General features: G+C 41.6%; 1 protein-coding gene across 4 annotated transcripts in view; it reads right to left on the bottom strand.

Moving 5' to 3' along the window:
* LOC111863320 overlaps positions 1–25,040 on the bottom strand; it is a 1,149,828-nt gene that overhangs the window by 191,124 nt on the left and 933,664 nt on the right. For all 4 annotated transcript variants that reach the window (XM_033751009.1, XM_033751005.1, XM_033751008.1 and 1 more), the window contains 2 exons: positions 5,262–5,380; positions 2,103–2,550 (listed from right to left, as the gene is read on the bottom strand). In XM_033751009.1, the coding sequence (XP_033606900.1) occupies positions 2,103–2,550; positions 5,262–5,380 (567 nt within the window). The remainder of the gene's footprint in view (positions 1–2,102; positions 2,551–5,261; positions 5,381–25,040) is intronic.

The raw sequence follows: 25,040 nt of genomic DNA, 5'->3' as shown, positions 1-25,040 counted from the left end.
TAGCTGCTAGCACGCTAGCATTGCTGAAGAATTTCAACTGGGAGTTGTTTCACCAATCTCCTTAGAGCTATGGTCTCACTCCGAGCAACTACCACCTGTTTACCTGCCTGCAGAACTGCCTACGATCACAGCCCTTCAACAATAATGAGCTGACAGAGAGTGTCAAAGTGGTTGAGTTCACGGGCGGCAGACGTCTTTGACATAGAAATGCAAAAACTTATTCCCCGATACAAGTGCCTCAATTCCAGCGGTGAGTAGGTTGAGAGGTAGTTTAAATATGCTCGTAGTTTTTGTACATAATAAACCTTTTTTCTCATTGTTTGTTTCAAAAACAGCTCACTGGAGATTACTTTCCGAATAGCTTTCGTAAATCAAACAACCGAGTGGATTAATTTCATACCACCTCAAACTTAAGCCAAATTTTGCTGTATCTTTTTATTGTTAACTCCAGAGCATTATGCAATGACAACCTCTTCAGTACATTGTTCAATATAACTATCAGCCTTTGAGAACAAAATCAGCTGGTTAATACGTATATTCTCCATGTTTTATGGACCTGGAAGATTCATTATTATGTTCAATACGTCCTGAAGCTGGACAGTATCTGATGCTTCTGAATCCAGTCTACATCCCTATAACCCACTCCTTCAATCTCCTAAATTGATGCCATTTGTGACATTTCTAATCAACCAGTTTTCTACGGTAACGGTAACTGCATTTAACATCCATATCTGATGGTTAGCTCCTCTACCAAAAGCTTGAGGACATATCATGCTGTGATAGATATATAGCGGAAAATTTTAATGAAAGCCCAGGCGTATAAACCATTGGCAAGTAATCCCTGCTTGCACGAGGGCCCATTCTAATCTGCCTGATATGTCAGAAACAAAAACAATATAAATCGCATTTTGTTGCATAAATTAAGACGAAAATACGAGTATTGCAATTAATATTATGAATTATATTTTAACTTGTTGGATAATGGGATGTTAATGAGAAACTCGGCAGTAATTCTTTACCATTCATTTTTGTACCCCTTGATTTTACAAATATTAATACTTATTTCTTCTTGAATGCAATTAATCAGTGAGCCAGTTCAGACATCCAGCTAACTACTGATTTATACTGTTACAGAATCATTCCACCTAATTCTGAAGGCGTAAGTGCTATTCAGCAATGCAGGTTTACAGCTTTCATTATTCGAGTCATTTCTAAATTATACCTAAGGAAATCAGTATCTACACACACTATTTTAACTCATATTTCTACACCAATATATTTATTCAGATGTAAAATTATTACTAACAACTTAGTGCCTCCAAGAATATTTCGGTTTCATGTTGTCTAACTTTCAGTTCTAACTGGTTTCAAGGCTTTAAGAATATATTAATAAAAAAAAACAACGCAAATTCCCTGCTACATACTCAATATTAAAACTAGAAACGAACTCATGTTCATCTTCTGTATTCAAATTCCTGACAGTAATACTGTGATCGGAGGGCAAGCGGTAGCGTAGTTGGTTGAGAAGCTATGCTACAAGCCGGAAGGTCGCGGGTTCAAGTCCCGATGGGGTCATTGGATTTTGTTTTTTCAATTCACCTAATCCTTCCAGCCGCACTATGGCCCCGGGGTCGACTTAGCCCCTAATATAAATGAGTACCAGGAATTAATTAATTAATTTTCCTGGGGAGCAAAGCGCGGTCGGCGCGTAAGGCTGACAACCTTACCGCCATCTTTGAGCTGACTGTCTAGATAATGTGGGACCCTCAACGTCTCACAACCCTATGGGCCTTCACGGCCTGGTACAGGGAAAGCTTTACTTTTTTAATGCTGTGACCGACTGTGACAGCCCCAACTAGAACTCAAAATGCTATTTACTTGTAGTTTACAACAACAACAACAACAACAACACAACTCAGAGACTTGTTTCCTCCACCATTATGGCAATTGAGACTGTAATGAATTGTTTACAATTTCTTTCACCATCCATCATGCAGTACCTTGATATGGTCAACGAGATCCTGAACACGAAACTTAGAAAAGCATCAGCTCTGAACATCACGCAGACCATAAGATGCTACTAATGTCGGAGATGGACTCACCTTACTGGAAGTTGCGGTGTTGACTGAAGTCGCCGATGCTGGTTCACTTGCTAACAACTGTTGCAACTGGCTGGGGGCCTGTTTTGTACCACTGCCCCCCGAACCGCTACTACTACTAGTGGCTGTAGCGGCAGCGGTGGTGGTGGTGGATGGAGAAGATGTTGCAGGATATGGGGGCGGTGGTGCTGTTGGCGTCTGTTGTTGGGGCTGTGGAGGTGGTGCATAGTGGATACATGATGAGCCTAGTGGTGACGCATCATCTGAACTGCCGGTGCTACCTGATCCTGACGTACTGGTTGACGCTGTGACAGCTGCCTGTGCGGAATTGTTGGTGTGGTGATTCTCTGTGTGGCGCCGTAACGACCTTGCATCACAGTACGATTTTCCACAGCCTTCTGCCTTACACTCATACGGTTTCTTGTTGCGATGTGTCAACATGTGACCATTTCTATAACAGAAGTTATAAATCTCTGTCAAACTTATTTATGCCTCAAAGATACCGTCTGACAAGTAGTAAGTAAGATTCAACTGTTTATCACCAATTGTGGAGTAGTGGTCTCTATGATTGTAGTTGAAGTAGTAGTAAAGTTGTCCATAGCCGGTCACGGTAGCCGAGCGGTCTAAGGCATGAGTTGTCTTCGCTCGCTTGGAAACCGGGATCGTGGGTTCGAATCCCACTCAGGGCATGGATGTTTAGTTTGTGTGTGTGCGTTTTTCTGTGTTTGTGTACAGGTAGAGGCCTTACGAAGAGCTGATTGCCCGCCCAAGGAGTTCTACCGAATGTGTAGGATCTAGAAAAACCGAAGTGAACGGAGAAGTTCATGGAGGTAGGCCTAGGCCCACAGGGGCTGTAGTGCCAAGAAAAAAAAAGAAGTTGTCCATATGCTTAATTAAGCACCAAGCCATGAAGACGTACTGGGAGTGGAGGTATAGCTACAAAATATTTGATCTCAGAATTAGATGGAGGCGAGTGCTCAGTTTCACGTTCCTGCCGCTTTGCCCCCAGGGAAATAATCTCCCATTTACCCATTTGACAGAGTATTGGGTGGGCTCCAGAGCCGGCCTAGACTGTATGGAGAGAAGAAAAATCTTACCCCTGCTGAGAATCAAACCCCAGCCCATCGCTACATCAACTGAGCCATCGCGGCTCTAGTAGCAATAGATCATAAAGTATTTAAAGACACACTACCAAATATAAGGGGGCATGCGGTAGCGTAGTTGGCTGAGGCACTATGCTACAAGACGGAATGTCGTGGGTTCGAGTCCCAATGAGGTGGATTTTTCAATTGACCTAATCATTTCAGCCGCATTATGGCCCTGGGGTCGATTTAGTCTATAACAGAAATGGGTACCATGGATCTTCCTGGGGGTTAAAGGGAGTCCGGCGCGTAAGGCTGACAACCTCACCGCCATCTGTGAGCCGATTGTCCAGAAAATGTGGGAACCTCAACGTCTCACAACCCCACGGACTTTCATGGCCTGTTACAGGGATAGCTTTACATTTTTTATATCAAATACAAAGTTCATTTACTACGTAATACCGGCCAATGTCTGGATTTGGTTCAAGATACGAAAACAGTATTCTTACACATGGACCTACAAACGAATATGGTATATTCTGATGCCTCTGTGATATCAAGAGGGTTGGCATAACGGTAAGTTTCAGACTCATATTCCGGAGGTACTCGGTATGAATCCTGACCGGGACATAGGCTGTTCTGAAGGTCTCCGTGGATTTTCTCAGTCCCTTCCAGCAAATGATGGACAGTACCTCAACTACACCATGACAAATTACATCCAAAATCTTTTCCAATTCTTCCGTAATCCTATCATTTTACACTGTATAGTCTATCTACTGGCAGCGTCGTGAAATAATCTTTAAAAAAGAACATGTGACGAGATTGAAATTCATTTATAACCCTGACACTCTTAACAGTATGTTCCAGCATACTAAAGACAGTACTGAATATGTTCAGTGGGATATATCATAAAGAATAAAACAGATTGCGCCTTCATTCATATCATGGAAGCAATATATGGTGAGAAACGGTAAAGCAGACCGTTTCTCACGGTGTTGTCGCTTGCAGATTTCTTAAACTTTTTCTTCAACCCTGAAGATGGGGGCGATACGTTCCTCCGAAACGTCAGTTAACACCACATATACACGGTGCCAAATCCCAGAAGACTGCTTTCTTCATAGTCACCGCCGTGAAAGCCTCAAATCTTACTTCGTGGTTTTAGTCCGCAAGCGAACTATACCGACAGAGCGACCGCCACTTGTGGGAGAAGTTAGTGTCAACTTTAGCGGATAGAGGGTGTCGCGTGGTCAGCGCAATGAATCCCCACGGCTGTTAGTATCGGTTTTCTAGACCGGAGCCGTTATATCCTTGAAATAGCTCCTCAATTATCCTCACGAGGCTGAGTGGTCCCCGTTCCAGATCCACTACTTCTCAGAAAATCTGGTAGCGCTGGGAATCGAACCCGGACCTCTGGATTTGTAGGCAGGAGCTCTGACCACTAGACTACAGAGGTGGTCATTTGAACAGAGGAACGAAAATAACTTCACCACACACACATAATGCGACAAGTTCAATTATCTTTTTCTTTATTCATACTTCCTACTTTTTATTCACCTTTCATATATGAGGCTTTACTCCCAACCTATTTCTTCCATGATTCTTCCATTGCTTTCCCTTTTCTGAATAGCCGCTTTCCAAAAGATTTCACCACTAACATTCTAAACTGTTTCTTTGTTTGCCCTATCGGAAATAAGTTGTCCCTCTGTTTAACTACTTAAGTACCACGCCATGAAGACGTATGATGGAAGAGGAGGTATAGCTCCACCGTTCTTGATATCGACACCAGATGGAGGTGAGTGGTCAGCTTCATGCCTCGGAGAAAGTGTCTCAGGCACCCACTAGATAGGGGGCAGTGTGGGATCTATAAACGGAGTAGACGCGCTGTGGAAAAGAGAAAACTCTCTCATCTCTGCGAGGAAAAGAACTCCAGTATCCAGCCTGCAGCTCATCGCTATACCTACTGAGCTATGCCCTATACGAGGTGGATGCAAATTAAAGTATTATATGTTTAGTTAACTACGAACTTCAAGCTTATGGATAGAAGAGTAACGTGATACCATCTGAAGGTGATGCGACTTACAGGTGATCCTGCCGTTTGAACGCCTTCCCGCACATGCTGCATACGTATTTCCGTTCGTCGCTGTGAGTCAGCTTGTGCTTGGCGAGTGCAGAAGCGTTTCCGAACACCTTCCCACACACCTGCAACACAAACACAGCCAACCTTTCAACACAAGGATCTGTCTCTCCATCCGAATCCAAGTACACAGCTAACGTCGCCGTCCTTCGCCACGTGTTTCCTTAAAATAAAGTGTAGTATAGTAATTAGAGTTCTTATTTCCCATATCATACAACTTTAATAAACTCTTACATAATTCCTGAAATGAGATAATACTGGACGAATAGTCCACATCCATTTAAAACCCTCATGAATATAAATAACAACTGAACATAACCTCTTAATTAACACATGAAAATTAATGGGCGGAAAAAACAAATCATCTTTGACAGCCTCTACCCCAGAGATTACTCGATTTACAGGTATAAAAACATTATTTAAAGCTTATATGTTTGATTTTTCATTAATTTGTTAGACGTATATCATTCAGAGAAATATATGCAGTATTGTTTACATGACCTGTAATTTGATTTCCGGTAGTTGAATTCTCGGAACTCAGGGTTAGAATTTAAGAGCACAGAGGTCTCTCGATTTATGACGTTATCGATTAACGATATTTCGATACAAGATCTGCCTCCCATAGGGTCCAGTTGCTTCTGTTAACAATATGTTAATGGCAGTATCGTCACAAATTTTGGCCAATTGGAGCGCTCGTAAATAGACCTAGCATGCCTCAGCCAATCAGCGACCCCCTTTTATGAGCGTTTGAAGCTCAGCTGGCTTGTTTTTCAGTGTTTAATGTGCGTCGCTTGTGGAAACAGCTCTCTTCAATGCTCAGTCTTTTTTGTAGCTTGGAAGATATACAAGACCAATAACAATAGCCCCTAAAATAAACGTGAAGAAATATAAGAAAGTGATAAAAACAATTTGAGTGTAAGTTACGAAGATTATTACTGAAAAGCATGAAAAATGTGCAAAAGCGGGTCTTTTGCTTAGCGTCTAGAGCCCTTCCCAATCCACCATATCCACGATTATGCACATTTCTCTGCTTATTTATTCGCTATTTATCATATTTCTATTAATCTCGGTGAAGGGTCTTCTGCTTTGCTCGGAACTCAAATGTACTGGCCTCTTGTTGAGGCTAAACTGACTGCTCTCTTGTCGGATACGAACTAACTGGTCTGTTGTCGAAGTTGGACTGTTATGTCCTGCACGCGGACTGAATAGGGAACACCTTGTCGAAAGGTTTAGTTCCGTCCACTGCTATGCAAACGAATCTCTTGTTGCTGCGGGAATTCAACAATTCTGCCCCTGTTGGGTAGGCAGTTTCCCAGGTAGCATGCGTTCTCACTGTCAATTGCGCAGCGATGGATGTCCTACAGTCCGGCTTTCAGGCAGCGCGTCACAATATTAACCCTTCACTATGCTCTTATAACGTATATTTATCAAAACTGAGCGTTTAAATGTTAGAAACTATACACTTCTTGACTTTAGCCATTAGCCACTGTCCTGTTTTTACTCATACGTTTCGGATAGTGGACTCTACCTCCGTCCTCAGGTAAACTGACTGATCTGTTGTTCTCAATCGACAGAGCTAGTCTATATCTCCAGACTAGCTGCGTATTTCTGTAAAACTTAAAATACAAAAACTCCTACAACAGAAAATTTATAAAACAATATGACTATCAACAGCAGATTACGGACACTAAAAGCAGATAGCGTATAACCGATAATTCTTGCCAATTATTTGTTTATTTACATGCTTACCCAACAGCCCATAACAATAATAATTCAAATATTCTTATTTTTTTACGTGCTAGCTTAACAGTCTAAAGGTCAATTAAAATTTGAGCAAAGAAAAAGAAACAAAATACAAAAACATAGCAAATTATATAATTTTAATAACAATAATATTGATAACAATAATAATAATAATAGTCATTGGCCTACTTCGCTTGCTTAAGAATGAAGTAGGTTTATGAAACCACCCTGCTGTCTGCGTAATTGTCTTTATACGTCTTACCCGGAAGATCCTGTTTTTTTTATTTACACCGTATGCGGGATAATAAAGCAAAAAAAAAATAACTCTTCCAATAAATGAGACAGTAGGAAACACATGAACCCCTCTTAGCACACATTCTGAGGGAAACTTGAACGTACGACACAATTTCGATGTCAACAATTATTCTCAAGGCTTCATATCTACTTAAATGAGTTGTAAGTGATGACAAATATTTCATGATTACTGATGATTATAATAAGTATGAAATTAATTGATGATGAAATAATGTTAGCAATATAGGTGAGGCCGTGTGAATATACCCGTATAATCAGTAACAACATTTTATCGAAATGGGAACAATAATAATTGAAACGGTAATATAATACTGAAACAAATAATGTATGGTATTTATGGATAGTTTTGTAGAGAGATCCCAACGTTAGGTAGGAACCTGCTGTTTGTATCTTCAGGGAGCTGAAGACGAAGAGAGCAGGTTCCTCCCAATCTTTCGTATCGCATCCGACAAGATCGTAAGCTTAAGGCAAATAGTAAGGAACATACAAATACATAGGTCAGAATGGATCTTAGAGAGATAGGATGGGATGGTACGGATTGGATAAATCTGGCTCAGGATAGGGACTAGTGGAGGGCTCTTGTGAACACGGTAATGAAATTTCGGGTTCCATAAAATGCTTGGAAATTCTTGAGTAGCTGCAGAATTGGCTGGTCCTCAAGAAGGGCTCAGTTCAATGAGTAAGTAAGTAAGTAAGTAAATAAGAAGATACCTTAAGTTTAAGCGTCAAGCTCCTATATATCTCTCAGAAAGAAAGATGGAAGTCTCGAACACACAGCACCTACTGTGAATTAGAGGAGGGAGGGTGGCCAATCTGCAGTCCATAAGTTTGTTTTCAGAGTCAATTCAGCCAACAACGGTAATGACAGTAACAGAAAAAGAGAACACTGTGGTGTTATCCGCAAGAGAACTATACTGACCGAGCGACCGCCGCTTGTCGGCAAAGTTAGTGCCAATTTCAGCGGATAGAGGGTGTTGCGTGGTCAGCGCAACGAATCCCCACGGCCGTTAATTTCGGCTTTCTATACCGCAGCGGCTAATTCCTTGAAATAGTTCCTCAATTATCCTCAACAGGATGAGTAGACCCCGTTTCAGACCCACTACTTCTCAGAAAAAAATTGGTAGCGCCGGGAATCGAACTCGGACCTCTGGGCCGGTAGCCAGGAACTCTGACCACTAGACCACAGAGGCGGTCCGACAATAAGAGAAACATTATAAATATCGGGTTCTTTTAACTTAGATAATAAAGATTATTAGTAATTATTTCTATTAGTTTTCACGGCGAAAGAGGGCTGGTGATAGAAAGTAATGAGGTCGAGTTCTTTTAGGTTATAATTTTTCTGAATCAGTTAATAATTTTATACGGCACCTTAGAGTGCCGAAGAAAACTGAGGAGAAAACAAAGAAGAGATATGAGACACAACGTCACATTAAAATTTATGACGGAGACTGATCATTAAACCGCAGAAACCAAACTGCATATGGCTACGGACATCAGCAGACTCGTTTCCGGAAGGTTGCCTACTGAACGTCACTTCTGTCACACTTCCTCTAATTTGTCGAAATTTCCTTTCACGTTTCCATTACGATTTACTATTACATGTTTCCATAGTGAACTTCATTGTCTTGTCTTCCACACCTACGTATAATTATCTGTATCTTTCCTTCCTCTTCACTTCGTACCTCCCCATGTTACCACCCCATAGCTTGAAATGTGTTCGCCCTCTTTTTGCAATGCTTCTCTGTCTGTTCATCCCTACAAGCTGTTGCCATGGGTACGGAGCATCTAAAGCCCAGGGCAGTTCGTAATTGAATCCTGTTGATTCTGATATTAAATTAAAGGTTGAGTAGGTTCGTCTCAACTGTTGTTACCATAACACGGTCTCCTCTCAAATCCCTGGTCGATGAAGAGGAAAAGCGGTACTTTTTTATTTCTACAACCCACCCCTTTCATCCCTTGTATGTAACAGACGAATGAGACTGTGTAATCCGAGTCAAAATGAAATCTAACAAGCCCCGAGGGGTTGGAAGCAGATGAGCACGAAGAAAGGCACATACAGTAAGAGGGGTTATGACTCATGGAAATAAATTCACTGTCCTCTCTAGATGCATAATGTTTTTGTATCACTTATACTATAGAGCAGTGAAGTTAAAGATAAGGCAGTATTTGTGCCATGAAGACGTATGACCATTATTAACCTCGGCATTATATGGAGGCTAGTAGTCTGCTTCACGTTCCGACCCTTTTAACCCGGGGGAAAACCTCCCGGAACCCATTGGACAGGAGGCTGGGTGAGCTCCAGATCTGGTCTAGGTTCCGTGGAGGGAAGAAAAATGTCTTACTCCTATCGGGAATCAAACCCACCCCGTAGCCCATCTCTTCACCGACTGAGCTATCCCGGTTCCCAGTCTTATAAGAAGTAATGAAATAACGAGATGTTAATACACAACTCCGTCGAGCAGACCATTAATAAGAAGGTAAAAATCCCAAAAATCCTTACTGAGGCTGGATAGAAAACCCCTACCGTAGCCCTGAGATGATGATGTAAAGGGAACCCAGTGCCTGAGGGTGTAATTGGGCCATTCTGTCACTGTGGGACATATATACAGAGACCTGGCCCACCGGACTGGGCGTTGGAGGCAAGGTTGGCGACCTTGTTGTGTAAAAGTACTATTGCGAATTCCAAAGAAGTGAAAACCGGATTTTCAAATATGGCAGGATCTTCTAAGGAAGGCTATGGCTCAAAAAGGGCCGATTTGCCAATGATGATGTAAACAACGCCCGTTGCTAGGCAATAGATTCATAGCACGCGCCAATGGACTAATTGGGAAGCAGTGTTCTCTACGTTGTTCGTATGACAGCTGCGTGACGCAAAAATAGAAATGCTGTAAGCGGTGTATTCTATGCGGTCCGTGCCGATGTGTTATAATCAGGACAAATATAAGTTTAGTTCGTTGTGAGACAGTCACCGGCCAGCAATAATGTGAACACGGAAGTTGAGGGGTCTACGGCGTTGGAAGCCGTTACCAGACAACGACTGATGCAGACACAGCAGACCGAGAAGGCTTAGTATGTGCTTTAGTGAACTTCGGAGTGGGTGAATTATGGATAGCACTATAGTTACTTGTAGTTACGATCTGTAAGTGTTCAATAAATCCAATTACCAATCCAAACTCCGTTATAGTCACTCCATCACGTGGTAATAAGAATTTTAGGGAAAGAAAGCCAAACAAGTTTTTCCCCCACATGACTCCTTGTTTTTAACCTAGCCAAGAAACCAGAAGTTTCTGGCATAAAATCTACGACGAAATTCGTGAATTAATTCAGTTCTAAATTTCACCATAGAACTATCCGTCCTTCAGCGATCATGAATTAATCTTGATTTAAGTTTAAAATTAAGAATGGAATTTAACTTCTAAAAGAATAAATCGTTTCACACACTTATTGGGTATTTGTTGTTTACGTGACCTCTGCCGACACGTAAACCATTATTTGTGGATACCTTCCTTTCCCCCTTTTCATCTTTATCAAGAAAGTATGTGCCTTATACCGATCGGGCTTCATAGAACTATATTCACCCTTGATTTAAGCAACCGTTGCCGTTACGTCTGGTTATGAGTGGATGATTTGATAAGTATGGTATGTTGAAAAACACTCAGGTTGGCTACAGAGCTCAAGATGAATGGAGGCAGACCATGTAGGCGGTCTGTAATGGGATAAATACAGAACTTGCAATGATTAGTGCGGAGCCTGAAGAAAATGAGACACCTGGTGAACAAGGACAGTACTATGACTTTCTAGTACTGGATTGGAATTTTAGGAGAGTTTTTGGTATCACAAAGAGAACAACAAAAACAGGGCACATATATTTTATATGCGGTTGCTTCGAAGACGCGGCGACTCCCCCTCCCCCAGTATGCGTCTATTTAAGTAACGGGATAATAACTTTTCGAAAACTTATTTAACTTATGTTCATTGGAACCGGAAACGTACGAGGAAAGTAGAGATTTACACGCAATGTGTTTCTTGTCAGACATGGTGAGTTCCGTACGTGGTTTCGACTGCTTACTCTTGAGATACGAACTCTCCATAAAATACCATGATTGATAACGCCAAGAAACATGAGATTGGCAGAATAAATAGAACGCATGGGTGAGGTGAGAAATCCATACAAAACTTTTAGCTAACTCTCATTAAATGTTCGGCCACACTGAGCGGTACGAACGCGACGCACGCTACGTACGCTATGTTTGGTATACGAACAGAAAAATATCTCCCTTTATTGCCAATGTGACTGGCCACACAGACTTCCGTACGCTACGTACGCTGTGTTCCTTATGTTAGCTGCGTCGCAGAGTGTACACAGCGTACGTAGCGAACATAGCGTAGCGCTCTGTGTGGCCGAACCTTAACTCTCCTTATCACTCTTTCTGACACATGCGCACCGGCACACACACATATGCACATCCGTGAGTAGTCAGGCTCTGTGATCCTCTGCGTTTTGCGCACAAGTTCTTTGAAGCCACACCCTATTCGGGAACAGCAGTTTCCTAATTCCTGGCAGATAAGAATTAAAAGAATTCTTAAAAATGAAACTATATTCACCCTTATTCATCAACAAGTAAATCAGATGCTTGTGTTTCTCTGCTGTAAGAAACTTTTATAATTGCATCTACAACATTTCTTACAATACGAGCCGAACAGCTCTATCCGAGACGTCAGCATTTTGTAAATAACTCCAGGAAATTTTAAAGGAAATTAATTTTAAATTAGTTTTTTTTTGCGTCAAAAGAAGAGCTTAATGCAAGATAAATGAAAACGGTCTTCAGTAACTAAGCAACAAATGTTAACTTTAGCGAAACATTCTCTGACGCTCAGATTCTTTTGAACAAATAACATTTCAGCATGGTCAGTGCTTCTTCCAACAGTCTACCATTTTGTTTCAGTATTTTAGCCTTCGTGTCTGAGAACAGGGTGTTGAGAATATTTGGACCGAAAAGAGATGAGGTTGGAGGAAACTGCATACTGAGGAGCTTCATAACTTGTATTCTTCTCCAAGTATAATTAGAATGATCAAGTCAAAGAGATGAGGTAGGCAGGGCATATAGCACGAATAGGGGAGACGAGGAATGCGTATAGGATACTGATGGGAAAATCAGAAGGAAGGAGACCACTGGGAAGACCAAGGCGTAGGTGGGTGAACAATATTAAAATGGATCTTAGAGAGATAAGATTGGATGTTATAGATTGGATTGATCTGGCTCAGGATAGGGACCAGTGGAGGGCTCTTGTGAACACGGTAATGAACTTTCGGGTTCCATAAAATGCTGGGAAATTCTTAAGTAGCTGCAGAATTGGCGGCTCCTCCAGAAGGGCTCAGCTCCATAAGTGAGTAAGTAAGTATTTTAGCCTTCATAGTCCCAACTTCCGTAAAATTCTACTATCCTTGTGAAACATGAGGTTCTCACAGCGGTTAATGTGAAGATTACTGTCATCTGGTTTCTGACGCCGTGTAGTTCGGTACATAGGCATTAAAGCTTAGGAGCAATGCGCCGCTTCCTTCTTCAGGATAGAATTCACCCTAACGATGGAGGCTGTGTTCCTATCAGATGCAATGGTAACATAACCCGGAAGTCCACAATATGAATATTTCCTGCCCAGAAAACATCGAATCTTAAATTTTATAAAGTTGATGACGGAATTTCCACTTTACTTCGTTTACGATAACTTTCACTCACTCACTCACTCACTCACTCACTCACTCACTCACTCACTCACTCTCACTCACTCATGGAGCTGAGCCCTTCCTGAGAAGCTGCCGATTGTGCAGCTACTCAAGAGATTCCCAGCATTTTATGGAACCCGAAGGTACATTACCGTGTTCACAAGAGCCCTCCACTGGTCCCTATCCTGAGCCAGATCAAACAGATCCATCCCATCCCATCCAACCTCTCTAAGGTATATTTCAATATTGTCCTCCCACCTACGCCTTAGTCTTCCCAGTGGTCTCTTCCCTTCTGGCTTTCCTACCAATATCCTATATGCGTTCCTCTTCTCCCCCTTTCGTGCCACAGTGTGAAACCTACAGTTTCGTATTAAATTCTGTTTCCGATTTCAATCGCATCCTTTTATACGCCCTTCTAAGATGGATCGCAGTTTACAATAACATACGTAGGTTGTTTCACGAACCTCCAGCTAAAATACACCCTGTCATAACAGGGGAATATGATATCTGAAGAGGTATGGAAAATACATGTCTTGAAGGCGGAGTATATGAGAACTTTAATGAGCTAAATGGGAACCGCTAGCGAAGGCAAAATCCTTATATTAGCATCGCAGTACAAGACTTGTAAGCTTCTATTGTAAAGGAAGATACGTCCTATTTAGGTTGAAGCGAACATGGGTGAGACGAGGAAGGTTCCCCAATTATTGCATCGTCAAGTGAACTGGTGATGGTGATTGTGTCTTATCAGATCTCGCATTCAATTCTAACCAAGAACAAGGATTAGTTGGAGCAGACTATTTATACAGAACGCCATTGTTCCTCACAAGAGAATGTGACTCTCATAAGGCTATACTTTATTGTATTACGCTACCTCGTCTGACAATAATCCTCCCTTACAGGGTCCTTAAGAATATACTCACTGAGAAGTCGACTGTAACGTGTGGATGATTTACAGTGCAATTCTGCTGCGCATGCCCGTTATCTGAGACAGGTATATACATAGTTCTTCCGGTTTCCTGACTATTGCCATGATACAAGAGTGGTTCAAGGTTGGCCTGGACGTCTATGTGTATCACAGTCCGTCAATAATGCAACAACTGTTCCTTTTTTAATCCTCCAATTTTATCATTTAACACTTAAGTCAATATGTTTCTGCCACAGATGACCATCTTCAGGTGTCTTAATGTATCGAAACTGCTACACTGCTTTGATGTCCGCTAATACCACGCGCTGCAGTCCACTCATAAGGGTCCTAGTCCACTTGTTTAGGCTATGTGATGTATTCCAGATGTTTCATTTCAGCACCTTGTTTTTATGTTCGTTAGCCCGTTGTTTTGACAAGTCTGTAATATGCCCCTTGCTTGTGTGTTGTTCCCTCTAGCAGCGTGTGGTGTTGTCTTCATTAGTCTGTGGTATACATAGGCGTTAATTAAAGATTTGCAACAGGATGTTGAGATACAGAATTGGCTTGGATTTCAATTTTTTTTTTACAAAATATTTCGTACAAGACAGAATCACCAAACTATCACTACTCTTCTAGATGTTGTCCCTCTATACTGACATATTTTTGCCATCGCCGTGGCAAAGCACTCATCTCGCCAGTATGGAAGGCTGTAGCCTGGCCAGGATCCTATGAAATACAGTCCTCCTTGAGAAACCACCAGCCATTCAGAGCCATTCAGACAGACAAAAGAACACACTGTCTTGTATGGAAACCGATTTATATATATCTAATTCACAAGAGCCCAACACTGGAACCTACCCTGAGCCAGGGGAAACCAGTTCATGTTCCTACATTCAGTTCTTTGAAGATCTGTTTTAATATTGTGACGTGACGGCTGAAAGCAGGGATGGTGGAGCAGGAGCAGATGTCCGTTGCTGAGCATCGGCTCGGAAATCACGTTTCCGCTACAACGAACAGCAACGAACGAGCCGTTGCTAGGTAGAAAGTTCTCAATTCTTATATTGAGGTTTTACTCAGGTCTGTCCGGTAGAGTTAGTACGGTGTATCTTTTCAGTCTATGTGTAGTTCGTTATTGTCTAGTAGATTCACTGTTAGTTCATTAACGTGGTTTTCTAATTTCTTAAGTGTTTGGTATTACACTTTTTTATTTCACTAAGCGCTCTGCTCATTTGGAGGCCTTCATGGATCCTGTGGTTGTTTATGTACCGATGTGCGTTCAGAATGGAGCGGAAAATTTTGGAGGATTCCGAAGTTGGAATTAAAGACTGCTCTTCATAGCTGCACTCAGATTCTGTAATTTGCGTTCCTCTTTCTGGGCGAATTTAACATTTGACAACACAGAAAATCATCATAAAATATGAATATTTGGTTTCAACTGTTTAAATTTCTCGCTTTGAAATGGAGTCTAAGATGCTGAAGGGAAGTTCCTCAAGGGTAGCCTCCCTATATATGTTCACTTGTCTGTCGGCTTGGAAGCTAAATGTTGCATTGATGAGGCGAGCGGCTTGCAGCTTGACTTTTTATCGTGCGAGTATAGGACCAACAAAATGTGTTGAACATTGGAGACACTCCGACATACATATTGACACGAAACGCTTAAATAATTGTGTGACAGCTCATGACACAAACAGGGACTACTGAAACTATGGTACACTCAGAGTTAAGAATATTATGTATTTTAAGCTACATCCAAGTGTCAATCATTAAAACTATACTAAACAGCAAGGGAAATTGTGTAGTCGGAATGTCGCGGGTTTGATTCCCGATGAGGTTATTGGATTTTTTCAATTTAGCTAATCTTTCCAGCCGCACTGTGGCCCTCGGGTCAATCAGCCTCTAACAGAAATGAGTATCAGGAATCTTCTTGGGGGTAAAGGACGGCCAGCGCGTAAGCCTGACAACCTCACGGCCACATGCGAGTTTAGAAAAGGTGGGAGCCTCGACGTCTCTTAACCCTATGGGCCTCCACGGCCTGTTACAGGGATGGTTTCATTTCTTTAATAATCTGATGTACATTTCTCATATTTATTGAAACGCACTGCGTTTCTGCAACCAAGCGAACATATCTGTATGTCAGGTAAACTGCACGTTAGGAGGAACGCTATATGCTTTAAATATCTGAAGCTACGATACAAGTAGCAGAACAAACATGGAACACGATTCCCATATTATTTCGCTGCAAGGCATAAACTAAATGGAATGTTCGTTCGAAACGCGTTCAGAGTAGCGTCTTGTGATATTTTGGCCTCATCACGGCCGACAACACAGTTTTGTAGCTCAAAGCTACGGAGAGTTACATTCAACAATATTACAGTTTTCTGAGAAGTGACGCCCTCTAGTCTGGAAAATAGATACCGACGTATTGAAGGAAGACGCTGCCTCGACATTCAGCCTATACGGCGTCACATGCCGCAGAACTATACTCTCAATATTCATCCTCGTGAGAATTTCAAATCTCATATATTTACGTTTACTCTTGTACGATTACAGTGAAAGAACTCTATTGGAGAACTCTCTACACTGGACACAACCCTTCATAAATAGTGGCGTCTATTGTTACGTCATCATTAACAGTCATTAAATTCTATTTTCAGCATGTGGTGGGTGTGAAGAGCTGGTTGAGCACATAGGACGCCTCTTCCATAAGGTTGCCTACTCAAGATAGGACGCAGGCCTGCTCTGAAATATGTTTAAGAGAATAACATCATACCTGAATCGTACTAGAATGATCCATGTGTGATGGCTATTGTGAATAAGGCATGTCGTGGTTTCCCCAGTTCAGGAAAATAATTCGATTTAGCTTAATATATATGAAGACCACTTCCTTCCATGAACATCCAAAGTGCTATCCTCTGGGACACAAAGTAATGTAGTACGCCGAAAGTCAATTAACCTTTCGGAAGAACATGTTGCCTACATCTTCAGGGTAGGGAAATACGCCAAGCAAGATTTCTGCTGGCTACCCACTTCACGTTGGTTTCTTGCTTGGCTTATTTTTCGGCCCTGAAGAAGAAGGAGATATTTCCCTCCGAAACGTTAGTTGATTTTCAACTGACAACAAGGCCTTTTATCCCAGAAGATAGAACTATTCATAACCACCGCTGTGAGAACCTCAAATCCTGCATATCCAAATTCATGCTTCATAGTCATGTGGCAGTCGCCCCCTCCCCGGCCCTTGTACAGCTCACGCAGTACAGAAACTGCCATATAGCAATTTATGCTTTATTTTGATAACCCATTATGGAAATCGAAAATTGCAACGCAGGATCTGAAATTCTCACAGCGGTGGTTATAAAGATGAAATTCTTGAAAACAGCCTATTTGAAAGAAGCAAAGTGGAAGACCAATTATGCATCAAGATTACATATAAAACTGGATATTTGGGCTAAAGATTGTGACACTATGAAATGAAATAAACTGATCAATGCATATGTTGGGGACATGTTTTGGTATTGGCGGCGCTGGGAATTTACAACAAGAAAATCAGTTTCTAACCCCAAAAGGCAGGTCTTTATCATAACCGTCTTCTACAAGGAAAGCTTTCAGGTTCTCACAACGGTGACTTGGATGTGGCGCAGCATAGATCTTGTGTGAATCGACGTTTCGGAGGAGCATATCGTCTCCATCTTCAGGGTAGAAATATCCGCGAGCGAGGAACTACTGTGAGCAGGTAGCTGCAGTATGCAGACTGCAGAGGCGATATGTTTCTCCGAAACGTCGGTTCACACAAGATCTACATGACGCCACAGCTCAGAAGACGGCATTCTTCATCGTGTACAAGGGTTGACCTAGTAGCCTTTATGAAATATAAAATATATTGAATAAGATATGTTTGAAACTAACCCAACTTCTTTATTTCTAACTCACCGCTATCAGTAGCAATGACATGGCGGAATTGACGGAAATACTAGTGCCATAAGTGTAACAAAACATGTAACTTAACTAACAAACAAACTCTATGGAGCTAGCCCTTCTTGAGTATCCGCCAGTCGTTCAATTAATTCCCGGCGTCGTATGTAACCGAAAGATTCATTACCATGTTCACAAGAACCTTCCCCTGTATACTCATGAAACACTGATACATTTAATACAACACCACCAAAAATACCAACATGGCGACTACCTTGTAAGTTACTGTAAAAGTGAAGCTACAACATGGCTCCATTCCCACTTGTAGTACAGGGAATCTCACGTACATAGTTTCGTAACTTTCCTACCAGACACAACTTTGTTGGAGTTCGGGTAGCTTCACTCAGAGAGGGCGCTGATTTATAATTTTGCAGCCACAGAAACATATGCTACAATGTGATTAAAACTTGGTCTAACACAGGGTTCGAGGTAGACGCACCCATACCCTTGGCTAAACTATGTTCAAGTGAGGGACACTTACATTCATTATTGCGTACAATGTGATTAAAATAAGAATGCATAAAAAGGTAAAAAAAAAAGTAAAGCTATCCCGTAAAAGGCCGTGAAGGCCCATAGAGTTGTGAGAGATTGAGGCTCCCACATCTTCTTCACAGTCAGCTCACAAATGGCGGTTAGGTTGTCAGCCTTACGCGCCGGTCGCCCTTAACCCCCCAGGAAGATTCCCGGTACTCGTTTCTGTTAAAGGCTGAGTCGACCCCAGGGCCATAGTGAGGCTGGAAGGATTAGGTAAACTGAAAAAAATCCACCTCATCGGGACTCGAACCCGCGACCTTGCATAGTGCCTCAAACAACTACGCTACCGCGTGCCCCCGAAGAAGAATACATGAAGTGTCTAATCAGTGCCATAAAAGGACATGTACGAATGTGGTGCAGACATTCCCCTGAGCGTTCGGTATCCTTTTCATAAAGGCTACATTCGTGTGTAATCATGAAGCTTCTCTAGCTTTTAATTTCGTCGCTGCAGTTAAATTAAGGCACAGTCTGCTACGTCCCATAAAGTCCACTTTCCCTTACACAGACGTAAATGAGATCTAATGCGGATAATGAATAAAAAAATGCTATTAATCCTTTAAGCTACAATTTTTTTTTCTTTTATTTACCTCGGCCGATCACGGTAGCCGAGGGGTCTAAGGCATATTACTCTCTTCTCTCGCTCGGAAGCCGAGATCATGGGTTCGAATCCCACACAAGGCATGGATATTTGGTATGTGTATGTGTTAATTCAGTGTTTGTGTTTTCCTGTGTTTAGGTGGAGGCCCTGCAACGAGCTGATCACCCGTTCAAGGAGTCCTACCCTCTGTAAAACGATCATGAAATTGAGGAATCAGCCATATCCTATAATAGATTTAATATGTTGACAATTTACATTGACATTCCTGAAAATTATGAAGGGAATCTCTTGCCATATTCAGCAGACATGTTACTGTACGTAAGACGCGCATGAATTCATACTTCCTCTTAATAAAATGACAACATGTTGAAGTTCGGAACGAGCGAGAAAGCTAGGCAAGGTTTTCTACGATTTTCATTATCAATAGAAACTTCATAGTGGGTTCTGCACAGTCTTGAGGAATGTGACGTCATGCAGTCCAGTAAGGTTCGCCGTCTTTCCTTCGAAACGTGGGTGGATTTATACTTCGTTACATTATGTTAACGACTTTTATGGATTCTGACCGTTAAACTATGCATCAACACAGGTAAAAAGGCTTTACGTATGTGGAGTTTTTTATGTTTGTTTTAACTGCCGCTGATGGTTTATGTTGTGTCTATTCTATTGTATTGTGACATTACGGATGAAAGCCGGAATGGTGGAGCAGGAGAGGATGTCCGCTGCTTAGAAACGGTTCGGAAATCAAGTTCCCGCTACAACAAACAACATAGCATGTTGCTTAACATGAGATTCCCTTGACAACAATTAGAATGACAGAGGACAATTAACTGTTCGACATAGTAACTTATATTTGGGCCGCGTGGCAGTTATAATAGCGAGTTAATTTGTGGATTCAAAGCAATGAGGGATTCGTCGGAGAGATAGACGTCGTTGAGAAAGAGTTCAATGTGTCAGCTGTTATAATTTGTTGCAATTGTAACGAAGGGCCAATAAATCCAATCATCAATTCCATAACCCGTTCTTATTAGTCACGCTAGTCACAGACGTGACAGTCTGTGGTTCTGGTGTCCGGAGATAGGAACTAGCTCTATCGATTGGTCGCAACTGACTAGGCTTTCACCTGAGGACGGAGACAGAGACCAGTCTCCGAAACGTCGTTTTTTAAACAGGACGTTGGATAATGTCTAAAAAGTCAATAATTATATATGATGTTACATTACAGAAGACTATGCACCTCAGAGACAGAGCTATGAGAACTTTTAAATGTGATTTATAAATGGGTTGTAAGATTTGAGGCTTTCACGGCGGTGACTATGAAGAAAGCAGTCTTCTGGGATTTGGCACCGTGTATATGTGGTGTTAACCGACGTTTCGGAGGAACGTATCGCCTCCATCTTCAGGGTAGAAGAAAAAATATAAGAAATCTGCAAGCGAAGAGACCGTGAGAAACGGTAAAAGCAGAGCGTCTGCTTTTACCGTTTCTCACGGTCTCTTCGCTTGCAGATTTCTTATATTTTTTCTTCTACCCTGAAGATGGAGGCGATACGTTCCTCCGAAACGTCGGTTAACACCACATATACACGGTGCCAAATCCCAGAAGACTGCTTTCTACAAATGGGTTGTCTTCATACGGCGTATCTGCAGTTTATATGTGACACTTGAGGATTCTATGGCAGTCTGTATACACTTTAGAATCTTCTGGGTATCATACTGTGTTAGTTTCAGTTTCAGAGTAGTTTGAAGGAGGAAATAAGTGCCTCTCAAAATCGATAACTTCTACCACTTCGAGACATGACGACGCCAAAAAGATTCTGCAAAGTATACACATTTGCACAGAGACGTTTACATCTCCCGTTTTGCTCTTAGTGAGTGGCGCCTGCTCCATCTTTGAGCTTGTTTAGATATTGTTTAATTCATGCAGTAGCAATGTAATTAGTAGACGCGATCTTCGGTGCATGTGGAATGCTGTTTGTTAAAGTCTGCCAGCTGCCTGTTCAGCTCTAATGGATGTCTTATTGAGACCGCTGTAGCGTTAACGCAAGTATGTTGCAACATCGACAGCGCGTGAAAATTAACGTGTTATCTCCAGTTTAAATATCACAAGCTGTTGGAAAACCAAATTTCAGCAACGCTATTAAGTTTTTTCTCTCTCTCTTTCTTGTGCAGTCGCTGCTAACTATTCTGAAACTCCTATCACGTAAAACGTCAAGCGGAAAATCTTAATACAAGAACTTTTCAAATAAATTCATGGAAGTAACCTAGATTTTGTCATTATATATATTAGAGGGGTTTCTTTTAAATACATTCACAGAATAATATAATAGTAAGAATGTAATGACGAAACACAGAAATCATTAATCTGCAGTTGCTTTGCATCTGGAAAGCATTCGGCTTCAATCTGTAACCGAGATCAGTTAAATTCATTACTTTTTTCTCTTCCCTCAGTCTATAGAGGAAAGCTACGACACAGCCTCAAAGCAGGTCACGTCTGCTTCTTCACAACTTCTTTACAAACCCAATTACATTTACATTCTGAATAAATCCAATACATGTATCATTTATACAGACCTAAAATTTCCTACTCCACATAAAGAACACATATTCAGCCAAGAAGGTAGTGTAGAGTGTAGAGCCGTTGCCTCACGTTTCCACGGCAACGGACACGTTTGAAACAGTAGCGGTACCTTTGGAAACGGTGTTTTCTACTCGATCCGTGCAAAATGGTTATAAGGACATCAGAAGCAACAGTAGTATTAGTAGTAGTAGTAATATTACTAGTATTATCAGTAACAGTAGTAATATTACTAGCAGACTGCTAGTAATATTACTAGTAGCAGTAGAAGTACTAGTAGCAGTAGAAGTACTAGTAGCAGTAGTAGTAATAGCAATGGTAGTGGTAGTAGTAGTAGTAGTAGTAGTGACACCAGCAGTAGTAGTAGTAGTAGTAGTAGTAGTAGTAGTAGTAGTGACACCAGTAGTAGTAGTAGTAGTAGTAGTAGTAGTAGAAGTATTAGCAAGTGGTGGTGGAAGTAGCAACAGTAGAGTAGTATTAATATCAATATTACTAGCAGCAGCAGCAGCAGCAGCAGTAGTAGTAGTAGTAGTAGGAGGAGGAGGAGGAGTAGAAGTGGGAGTAGAAGTAGTAGTATTGGTGGTAGTGGTCATAGTAGTATCAGTAACAGCAGTGACAGCAGTAGAAGTATTAGCAGTAGTAATGGAGGTAGTGGTGATGGTAGTAGTAGTAGTATTGGTTGTAGTGGTGATGGTAGTAGTAGTAGTAGCAGTGACAGTATAATTATTAGCAGTAGTACTGGTGGTAGTGGTAGTAGTAGCAGTAGCAGCAGCAGTAGCAGTAGTAGTAGTAGTCTTCTTCGCCGTGCCTATAGTAATCAAGCTTCATGATTCACATGGCAAAACATGCCAAAGTCAATGCGTACAACTTAATGATTCCTTGTAGAGGTTTCTGTCTGTTCCACCCCATGGAAGTGGTTGAAACGTACTGACGTTTTGAAGAAACATTTGCCTCTTTATTCAGGGTCGGAGAGTGGGTCACGGCAATTTAATATGAAATTTCAGTTATTTCCATACCCTTCTAAACGGCGTGACACATATACGGCTCTACAACACACACAGACCGTCGTAAGTAACATAAATTCCCAACAAGCCTCTTGTGTAGTGCACGTTCTGACACTTGTCTTTGCTTTAAATCTAACCGGATTTAAAAAAAAAAACTTATTCTCTATCGGGAAATAATTTACCAATAACGTCCAGACCGGCTCTGGGGCCCACTCTGCTTCCTATCCAATGGGTACAGGGGGGGGGGGCTCTTTCCCCAGGGAGTAAAACTGCATGGGCATGAAGCTAAGTTCAAAATAATGTCGAGGTCAATAAAACATGGATCTATATGTCCACTCCCCCATACACCTTCATGGTGTAGTGCTTAATTAGTTAAGCACAGGGACAACTTTACCTTTAACTTACAGTCCTACTACACTTTGTTTAAAGAATATTTCAAATTTATTAAAAAAAATTGGGTAAAGTCGTCCCTGTGTTCAATTACCTAAGCACTATGACATGAAGGCGTATGGGGGGAGTGGATGAATACAGACCCACGTATTCTGGAGCTCGGTGCTAGATGGAAGTGAATGGTCGGACTCAGGTTCCAATTATGCATTTGCGTATGCTAAATATAATTTCATGGTTTGTGGTGATATCGTAGTGGTCACTTCTCGAACGTTCTAAACTCGCTTAAGTGGGGCTCTGAAAATTTAGTTCTCAAAATACGTTAATATCCATGAAATACTCATAATTCCAATTACAGTAAAGATTTCTGCGTTGCCTTTCTTGTTTTATCTACGAAATATACAAAACTAAAAACAGGGAACTTCACGTTTAAGGCGTAGAATAAAAAAAAAACATATTTACGCATCAAGTTCAACACGCAGAGCAAGCAACCCTTACTCAGCTGACCTCTGTGAATGAAATTCTCATTTCACCCTTCATCTCACTAGAAACAGATAAACGCGCCACACAGGATTTACCAACTTGGCCGAATAAGCGCGAGAAGCGGTCCGCGTTGCCGAAGAGAAACTACATTTCAGGGTACCAAAACTTCCATACACGACGTAATTAATTAGACAGGCTTGCAAGCCATACGGCCCTCTCACACTATATTGCATATCTCGTCTTCAGTCGCAATTCCATAGCTTTGATCTTGCTCATTACTCCTGATTAGCTTATGCAGTCAAGTCTCTCAGCTCAGGAGAAATTTCATGTCAACAAGTTTTCCGCCCTGGGGCTAGCAGACAAACTCAAGACTTTGCAGACTGACATTACACTCCGTATCCACAACATTTCATGTTCTCAGTATAATCCATGTTGTTTATGGTTCTTTTTTCACTGGTTCTACAGTCCCCTTGGGCCCTGGCTTCTGATTTTCAGTTTCATGATCATTTTACAGACGGTAGGACTCCTTGGACGAGTGATCAGCTCGTCGCAAGGTCTCTACCTAAACACAGGACAACACAAACACAGAATAACACATACACACACCAAACATCCATGCCTTATGTAGGATTCGAACCCAAGATCCCGGATTCCGAGCGAGTGAAGACAGTAGCCTCAGACAGCTCGTCTATCGTGGCCGGCTACGGCTTATGTTTACAGAAATAAAAAAGGAATTGTTAATAACTCCAAAATAAAGTAAGGCGTGANGCAGGTTTTCTCCGAGTACTTCGGTTTCCCCTGCCAATCTTCATTCCACCAATTGCTCCACAATCACCCTCACCTATCATCTGGGGCTGGTACAATAGGCCAGAAGTGGCCGCAGTACAAGGGACTTAGTCCCACCCCACTAGCAATAAAAACAAGACAGAGGAAGTAACAGGACGATTGGTAAAATTATAATAATGAGAGGCATGCTTCATAAAAGCCCCTATTATTTGGACTATCTAACCTAGAAAGTTGGAACGGATGGGCAATGTAGCACGCATGGACGATTAAGAAATGAATACAAGATTTTAGTCAGAACCTTTGAAGGATAGAAACCTCGTGTACGAGGCAGGTGTAGCTACGACAACAATGGTTCTAAAATAATTGAGATTTGAGGGCGTTGTTCTTCAACTTATCCAGCTTACGTTCCATTCGCATTCTTCTGTGAAGATGATAATGAACTCTTTCGGGTCCCATAAAACATTAGATTTTCAGGACAAGCAGCAAAGGGACTAACAGCTTCTCAAGGACTCAGTTCCGTTAAGTAACTGAAGTCACTGATACAACGGTATTAAAATGAGGGTGAAAAAATTATTCACTTTGACAGTAATTTTATTTTCTACCTGAACACTTGCTGTTATAGTCGTTATGTAACACCCTCTCTGACGAGAGGATGGGTCTGTCGTTTACAAATGTCGCTGAACCTCGTCAGCACAGTCATTTTCT

Source organism: Cryptotermes secundus, unplaced genomic scaffold, assembly GCF_002891405.2.
Source record: "Cryptotermes secundus unplaced genomic scaffold, Csec_1.0 scaffold159, whole genome shotgun sequence".
Lineage (NCBI taxonomy): Eukaryota > Metazoa > Arthropoda > Insecta > Blattodea > Kalotermitidae > Cryptotermes > Cryptotermes secundus.
Note: the sequence above shows the minus strand (reverse complement) of the source record. Positions and strands in the feature narration are given on the sequence as shown.